This window comes from Mirounga angustirostris, unplaced genomic scaffold, assembly GCF_029215605.1.
Source record: "Mirounga angustirostris isolate CCGP_5_RB_7025 unplaced genomic scaffold, mMirAng1.0.hap1 SCAF_3, whole genome shotgun sequence".
Lineage (NCBI taxonomy): Eukaryota > Metazoa > Chordata > Mammalia > Carnivora > Phocidae > Mirounga > Mirounga angustirostris.
The window spans coordinates 9256254-9264870 of record NW_026991711.1 but is presented as its reverse complement, the minus strand read 5'-3'; the positions used below and the strand labels follow the sequence as shown (position 1 = coordinate 9264870).

General features: G+C 44.4%; 1 protein-coding gene across 10 annotated transcripts in view; it reads left to right on the top strand.

Annotated features, from left to right (window-relative positions):
• The first annotated feature begins 1904 nt into the window (after positions 1-1904).
• The window catches only part of TPP2 (tripeptidyl peptidase 2), a 70268-nt gene continuing 63555 nt past the window's right edge, over positions 1905-8617 (top strand). For 3 of the 10 annotated variants that reach the window (XR_010409920.1, XM_054506404.2, XM_045869675.3), the window contains exon 1: positions 1907-2159. Coding sequence is in view for 7 of the 10 variants with exons in the window: in XM_054506404.2 (XP_054362379.2) it covers positions 1995-2159 (165 nt within the window). In the remaining 3 variants the exon portion in view is untranslated. Of the gene's footprint in view, positions 2160-8617 lie in introns of all 10 variants that reach the window. The other 7 variants (XR_010409921.1, XM_045869676.3, XM_045869678.3 and 4 more) reach the window with 5 other exon arrangements.

Below are 8617 nucleotides of genomic sequence, written 5' to 3'. Positions count from 1 at the left end.
ATCTTTTTTTAAAAAAAAAAAGAGTGGGACGCTCAACTGACTAAGCTGCCCTGGCGCCCCCATCATGAACTCTTTTTGTAACTCACTGCAGTCAGTTAACCTGTTCGGCTTTGTTTGCTCATTTGTAAAATGACATGACTAGACTACGGTTCATTTTAAGCTGGGAGCTATTTCATTCTGTCCCTATATACTCTACGTTGATTATCTTCTTAGGGCTTGTCTCTTTTCTTTCCTATTAATTTGAAGTTCTTCTCTAGAAGGAACATAAACACAGTTGGGAATAGGAAGGGAAGCATTGACTATTCTCCTTTTTCTCTCCATTAAAGAGAACAAAGTTCTCTAAGCCTCATGAAATGAGTAAATGGTCAAAGTAATCATTAAAACAATCACACAGCCATTATAGTCATTTCTGGGAGCACATGGAGGATTTCCTAAATCCTGTGGATTGGAAACTGGCAAAAATAGGGCTTCCCTTTCCATCAGGCATTGTGAACCTGGGGTCCATGATAGAATCCAAGGAGTTCAAAAACTTGTGTAGGAAAAAGGAAAAAAACATTATCTTTATTTCACTAACCTCTTAAATTTGTTTTCTTCAATTATAGATGTAGGCAATAACCAGGGTAGTAATAGCAGTTATTGTTTGCTACTTTCTCACCAATACAAATCAGTTTCTTATCACAGTACAGTTATTTCAGATATCTCAAAATACCACTTACGCTCTTCACCATTTTGAAGTTATGCGAGCTTATTCGCTTACTGTGCTAGTTCCTGTTATTTCACGCAAGGAAGCACATGTTATAACTATATACACACAGATATAAAGCTACTGCTCTATAACCAAGTTGGTTTTGATATTTTTTATAACTGTATGTCAACCTAATTTCCTTTGTGATCCTATATTTTTCATTTTATGCGTTTAAAAACGCTGCTGAGAAGGGGTCCCGAAGCTTCACCAGATTGCCAAGGGTCTTCACCAGATTGCCAAGGGTCTTGGGCGCGGACGAAAAGGCCAAGGATTCCTCAGGCGTGAATACAGACACACAGACCATTAAAGAACCACTAGTGCGGCATGGAGCAATTGATAGTCACTGTGAGTCTGAAAAACTGAAAATTATGGCTCGATGATTGAGTGAGCCTTAAAGGAACAACCAGGAACTTCCATTTAAAGGCCAAAAAAAAAAAAATTTTAGAAATCTTGGGAGTCAAAGATAAGGAAGCAATGAGGACAGGAGGGGCCCACTTCAGCCTCCTGCTTTGTCACCGCCCACGAGGCCAACCGAACGCCCAAGAACCCACTTCCTGTTGTCTGAAGCGCTGGTCTCTCCCCACCCATTCCTCCCAGGCCTGGCCGCGATCAGAGGGGTACACAGGAAGACAGGCAGGGAAACCCAAACCCGCCACGACTGACTCAAAAAACTGTCTCTCAAAAATCGACGTCCGGGCAAACTGCCGATATCCCACGACCCCAGAGGGTTTGGCGTTCGAGAGTCGCCTCCCTTAAGTCGGGTCGGGGGCGCTCCTGCAGCAGCCGACCCAAAACTTTCGTCCACGACTTCAAGTTCGCAAACCATCACTTGCCCGGAGCGAGCTCCAGCTACTCCACGCTGGCGGCTCATTTCCTTCCCTGTTCCTCGGCGAGCGCCTCTCCCGGGGCACATGGACCCTTCACCCCGAGCCCAGTCCTCTCCTAAAACTCCCAAGAGTCGGCCTCTTTAAGACCCCTAGGTTCGAGAACCAAAATCTCCACCAGGATATTCAGACTCCGCCTCCTACACTGCGGCCCGCGCAACACTCCGGCCAAGCTCCCGAGAGCGGCGCCTTTGGCTTACGTGGCTGTACGTGATTGGTCGCCTCCCCCCGGCCGGCCGGCATTGGTCGGCGTCCGGCCCCGCCCCTCGCCCCCGCCCAGGCCCGCGGCTGCCCCGGTGTCCTCGCGCCGCTCGTCCGCGCGCAACCTGGCAGTTTGCCTCTTCCTCGTCCTCCAGCCTGCGTTCATGGCCACCGCGGCGGCCGAGGAGCCCTTCCCCTTCCACGGCCTCCTGCCCAAGAAAGAGACCGGGGCCGCCTCCTTCCTCTGTCGCTACCCGGAGTATGACGGGCGGGGGGTGCTCATCGCCGTCCTGGACACGGGGGTCGACCCCGGGGCTCCGGGCATGCAGGTGCGGCAGCCGCCGAGGGCCCGGGCGCGGGGGCGCGGGCGGCTGGTTGGCGGGCCGGCCAGGGGGCGCGGAGGGGACGCAGCCTCGGAGCCCTGCAGGCCGGACCCCGCTCTGCAGCCGAGCCCGAGCCGGCACCCGCAGGCGGCGGAGGGCAGGGCGGGCGGGGGGCGCGGACTGGGCCGTCATCCCGGCCCAGACAAAAGCGGCGCGCCAGGCGCGGCTGGCGGGGGTGCCTGGGTCCGCCTTTCCCCAGGAATCCCCTTCCTGCCCGGGTGCTGCCAGGCCCGGGCCCTGGGCCCCTTCCCACCACGCCGCCTTCCTCCGCAGGTCCCTCGCGTCTCGGCACCGGCCCGTGTCTGCTCTCTTCAAACGGGGATTTTACGATTTTTATTATTGGTGGGGGTGGGGAGGAAACAGAAGAGGGGCAAATGACCAATCAGAACCTCATTTTTATTGCTGTCGTTCGGGAGATTTGGTTTTGGGGAGAATTGTTTTATCTTTCACATGAAAGCCGGGTTTCAAGAAGATAACTCGGTCAACTTCCGGAATTGTTTCCTCTGGTAGTTTTATGTGTTCTATTTTTAAACCATCTTCTGCAATGTACTTGTTTAGGGTCATTGGAACGCATGGCTTAGTCTTTATTTTACATAAGAACCTAATTTACTTTGTTTTTGGCGAACTCTTCGGGCTTTATTAAATGAGGCTTCTGTATTTTTTTTTAGCCTCGACGTGTAAGACAACATACTTTAATTACGATTTTAAAAAATTACTTAATTTTGCCTTAGGCACCTTTGAAATCTTTAAAGTACCATACCAAAAGGTAACTTTACAAAAATGTCTCTTGATTAAAAGTATTCTGAGTCTTCAGAGTCTGGCTTTTGTAAATTTAGCCTTAGCCTTTTACTGAACTACAGTCATAAAATAGCGTTGTTGAAGATCCCTCTCTTAAAAATCGAACGTGGCTAATCCTGTGATATGCAGCGCTCTCCCTTTTGTCAGTCCTTCATCTGTGTATCTTATCCTCCTTTCTACACTAAACGCTGAAGTTTAATAATTCTCTTCCTCTCCCAAGTTCTCTCTGGCCTCTGGATCCTTTATTGTGCTTTCTAATAATTAAGGTAGCAGTTTTGGACGTTAGGATGTCATGCTGGGGGTAAAAAGGGAACCAGGCTGGCTGACTGTATAGAATCCCTCTAGGAATCTTGCTTCCTCCTGTTAATTCTTAAGCAGCACTCTGGAGTACCACACACCTCAGGCTGGCAAGGCCAGGCAGCTTTGGTGAGTCAGAAGAGCAAGTGATGTGTTCCTTGCTGGTAGCTCAAGTGGTACAGCTGTTGTGTTAATAACTCTGAAGACTTACAGCAGTGACAGCCATCCCCTCATTGAGGCTTTATTACAGAGTAGTGATGGTTTCCATTCTGTTGTAGTATATGTTTACTTTTTATAGGGGTAAGTGGGAGGAGAACAGCTGGGTAAGTGTTTACTGGTTCTTTTGTCAGGATAATGAAAGGATCAGGAGAGTTTGGAGGAGACTGTCTCAGTAAAAATGCTTTTGTTGAACTTCCCAATCTGCTTATCATATCATTCCATTACTCTCTGTAAAGTAATAGCAGTTCTCATCCAGTGTTGCTATGAAAATTAATTGAGAGGATTATTTACATGTGACTTTTTAAAGCGCTCAAGAAAAGTGTTAAGTAAACACTAATTTTTTTTAAGCAGGTTTATTTAGAAGGAGTTTATGCTGGGATTTAAGTCAACTGTCTGGAGGATAAATGTGCATTAGATATTTGCATGTAATAACAAATGTTCAAGCAATAAAATATTGAAATAAAATGAAAACGTAACTCTTCTAACAACTTTAATGGAGATATTGACATAAATACGGCCAGTTAAAAGAAATTCAGTTAAGGTGGCTTGCACATGTGAGGGAGTTTTTTTTTAAGATTTTTTCCCTGCTTTAGCAAATGTATTTTATAGATCTCTGTATATATCATTAGAATAAGAAGGTGGATAGAAATAAAAGGGAAGGAAAGAATGAAAAAAGAAGGCCAAAGTGGACATTTGGAAAGCCAGATGGGTCTGCGTAGTGGACTCGAGGCACAAATGAACACTTTGGAGAAGGCAGTGGGGTGTCATTCTTTGGTGACTGCTCTGGGCCCAGTGCTCTTTTGTGACAGCTGCCTGGGCTTGTTAAAAGTAGAGGGTGGAGAGCATGAGAGGAGTAATAAATGATTACATCTCTCCTCAGCAGATATCCAGGCACATGTCTAAGGTTGAGTTAAAAGATGTCCTCCTGCAAGTGTCACCAAGGTTGGGGGACGGGGGTAGCAGGAGAGCTGGCTTCACGGCCAGGGTGGGACTTGCAGTGGACCTGGAAAGAATATGCAGTAGCCAGTTGGTTCCCTGCCACCAGTCTTCTCTGCTCCATCCTTCACATTGCCAAATTATTTTTCCAAAAAAAAAAAAAAAAAAAGAAAGAAAACACCTTCTGTAACACCCTTGTTTCATACAAAACAAAACTTTTTAAATTTTGATGTCCTAGTTGCCTTTGCATAAAAATTCCAAAATTTGAATTTTGTGTAGCCCTTTATCATCCAGCTTGACCTCCTTATGGTGCCTTGGTTCTCACTCTCCCCTCCCTACTTCTGTCCACCCTGCTGTCAACCCTTTGCTTCCATCTTGAACAGTCCACCCTTTCCACTCACCCACCCTCAGGTCTTTCCTCAACATATAAATTAATCTGCCTGCAAGCCTTCCACCATCACCTGTAAACTCCTGCTTAATCCTTTAAGACCCACTCGGGTCTTGACCCTATTAGCTTTTCGGCTATCTACTGATTTAATTCAGACCCCCAGCATATATTTATGTGTGTGTGTCCACCATTGTGTTAGGACTTGAGGGTTCAAGATGAATAAGGCCCAATTCTTGCCAACAGTTACTTCGGTGCTTCTTTTCTTTTTTGCTCTCATAGCAGTGTGTTCAGATCCCTCCCTCCCCCACATCACCTAAATGTTTCGTTTTAATATTTCTGTTTACATAACCTTTTTTCCTGCATAAGTTAAAATTCTTTGACAGCAGATATCCAGATTAATTTTGTATGAAATGTACTCACAACATTAAATATTTTTGCCGAATGGAAAAAAATGTATATGTGTGTGCAGTATGGTGCAGCATATCTTCATGGAGGAAAAGTGGTTTGGGGGAAGAAGGTTACAAGCGGCACTATAAAAATGTTTCCGTTTTTTTACATTTAGTAAAATAATAGAGTATAGTAAGTAAATTATAGGTATATAATTGGTTGTTAATATTAGGTACTATGCAGTGGACTTTAATTTTTATCACCTTTCTCTTGGTTAGTTTTCCTGAATTCCCTGACGCTGCATTTTATGTTCTATATGTTTTCATAGATACTGTCCTTACCTTTTTTATTTATTGTTATGTTGCACTTACCGCTTTACTGATTTGTTTTCCAACTGGATTGTAAGCTTTCTGAAAGCAGAGCCTGTCTGAGTCATTCATCAGACAGGCTCTTATGACAGACTATTATTGAGAATAATAGTCATTTAATAGTATTTGCTTATGAAATATCTTCCCTTGCTTAAAAGAATATTTTCAAGTAAATACTTATACATTCACTTTGTTTTGTTTAGGATAATTTGCAACTCCCCTCCCCCCTTTCTTTTGACTCTCTAATGTTTAATGAATATCTCACTGCCCTCACCAGCTCCCTGACCATAATCAATTCAGTGGAGACACAAAGTAACTCAGATTCTTGAAATTTTGGGGAAAATCTTTGGGCAGTTTGTTTTGTCCAGCCAACATAGCTCTGTAAGCACTTCTCAGTACCCCCCACCCCAGTACACGGACTGTATTACTACCTTAGCTCTACTCACAACTCTGGCAGTGGTCCGGTCCCCTCTTTGTCTTGTAATACAGCCCCCTCGCCCCCACAAAGATGAGGGATTTCGTTCTGATGGTAGCAGTTCAGTTTCTTTCTTCTCCCAAAGCTCCCATTGCGATCTTCAGCTGGTTTGCCTTTTTTAAAACCTCTTCTTCCTAACTCCAAACTCCCTCTTCTGTCTTCCTGTCTCCAGTGGAGTGGTTGCCTTTACCTAAAGGAGAAGAAAGAGGTACAGGGATAGAAAATTGCATGTATAAGAATTTTTAATGAAAGAGAGATGCTAATAAGTAAAGCTTGTGGCAATAGTAGATGGTAGATAAGTTAGTAAATCCCGTTAGGCTTTCTTCTTTGCTCACACACTGATAATGAGGTTTCTAATGAGAGGGATCTATGTCTGGCTTGTTAGTGATCTCTTGTGATTTTTTTAATCTCAGGTCACTGAAGTTGTTTGCTCATTGAATGAGAAGATAAAGATAGGTGATTGTGTTCTTAGAGCTGTGGCCTAGCTTTCAAATTCATACTTATTTGGAATACTTTTTAAAATCAATTGTTTTCGGGCGCCTGGGTGGCTCAGTTGGTTAAGCGACTGCCTTCGGCTCAGGTCATGATCCTGGAGTCCTGGGATCGAGTCCCACATCGGGCTCCCTGCTCAGCAGGGAGTCTGCTTCTCCCCCTGACCCTCCCCACTCTCATGCTCTCTCTATCTCATTCTCTCTCTCAAATGAATAAATAAAATCTTTAAAAAAAAATAAAAATATAAAATCAATTGTTTTCTTAAATTCTTAGTACATGATTTGGCTAGTTTTAATTTTATAGGGGAGTATTAACTTCTTCTTGTTTCCATTTTTTATTTTGGTAGATTTTCTTACATTTTCCTTCATTTTACTTCTAAAGATATTTAGCCAATCCCTTCAAAATCAGTAACTGATTTAAGTTTTATCATAATCTTGTTAGAGTTTGGTATGACTTCCACAATAATTTTTTGGTGATGAGTTTGAGCCTTCTGAGTATATTACTTATTTTGTTAATAGTATAGACATCCAGGGGCGCCTGGGTGGCTCAGTTGGTTAAGCGACTGCCTTCGGCTCAGGTCATGATCCTGGAGTCCCGGGATCGAGTCCCGCATCGGGCTCCCTGCTCCACAGGGAGTCTGCTTCTCCCTCTGACCCTCCTCCCTCTCATGCTCTCTGTCTCTCATTCTCTCTCTCAAAAAAAAAAAAAAATCTAAAATAGTATAGACCTCTAGCTTAAAAATTACTACACATTAAAAACAAAAAACAGCTGTGCCTGGAAGGCCTTTATGGCCCCTGGTGGTTCTATGGCAGTGTTATTGGAATAAGATTTGGGGCCCATCAAGAACCCCTTTGCTTCTGCCTCATAAAGAAAACCATGTGTGCCTTTGTTTCCTTCACATGGTGACTTGCCCTCTTCCCCCCTTGGGTAACCCTTAACTGCAGAGCTTTAAGGACACATGCATTTGGGGGGTGGGGGTGGAAGAAAGCAATGCCTGGGAAAACACAGAAAGAGATGCTAAGCTTGAACTTAGAGTGTGAGTTTTCCAGGTGGAAAAGGAGTTGGAAGACCTTGTGCTTTTGTGATACTCTTGGCATTTTTTACATTGCTTTTTTTTTTTTTTCCTTGAGAGTAGCTGTCTTCTTTTTTCAGTCTTTGTGTCTCCGTGCCTGATTTCCTGCTAATAACTCAGTACATATATCTTGAATGCTAGATATTCCCTTTGCAAGGCGAGCCCAGAAATGATTTTTCCAACAAAAGCAGTATGAAAATACAGTACTGCTGTTTCTTGGACTGGCCAAGAGACCAGGCCTTAGGAAGATCACTCTTAATGCTGAGTAAATTAGCACGATCATTCAGTCGTTGAATATGTATTGAGTATCAACTAGGCACTGCTAGGTTTGGGGGAATTTGGTGAGTGAAATAGACATAGTCCTTCCCCTTAATACAACTTCTCTTCTAATTAGTGGAAATAGATCAGGAATCAGCCAGCTGTATAGTTAGAAGTTCTGTGAAGGAAACAAGGTACAGTGAGGAAGAAAAAGATTCAGGTTTAGGATGGCAACTACAGAAGAGGTCATCAGGGAGGCCTTTCTGAAGAGAGGACATTTAGTAGGAAACTGAGAGATGAGATTGGGATGTCTAGGGAACAGCTGAAGAGACAGAGGATTCAAGCGGAAGGACTGTGTGGTACAAAGTTGAGAGGCAGGAAAAAGTTTGGCACATGGCAGGAATTGAAAGGAGGCCAGTGTGGTTAGAGTGGTACAGGACCGGATGTGGCAGGGCCAGGTCACGCAGAGACTTTTGTAGTGAGTGCATTGGGATCCATTGTAGGATACCACATGGAAGACTGGCATCGTACAGCTTGTTTGACTTGCTCTTGGTGGGGGCCAAGACTGTGGGAGACCTGAAAGGAGCATCAGCATTATGAAGGCAAGGGGGTGATGGTGGGGAGAGAGTCTGGATACTGGTGGGGAAAATCAAGGGGAGAAGATGGACTTGAACTGTATTTTAGAGGTAGAATGAAGATGACTTCCTGAGAGAT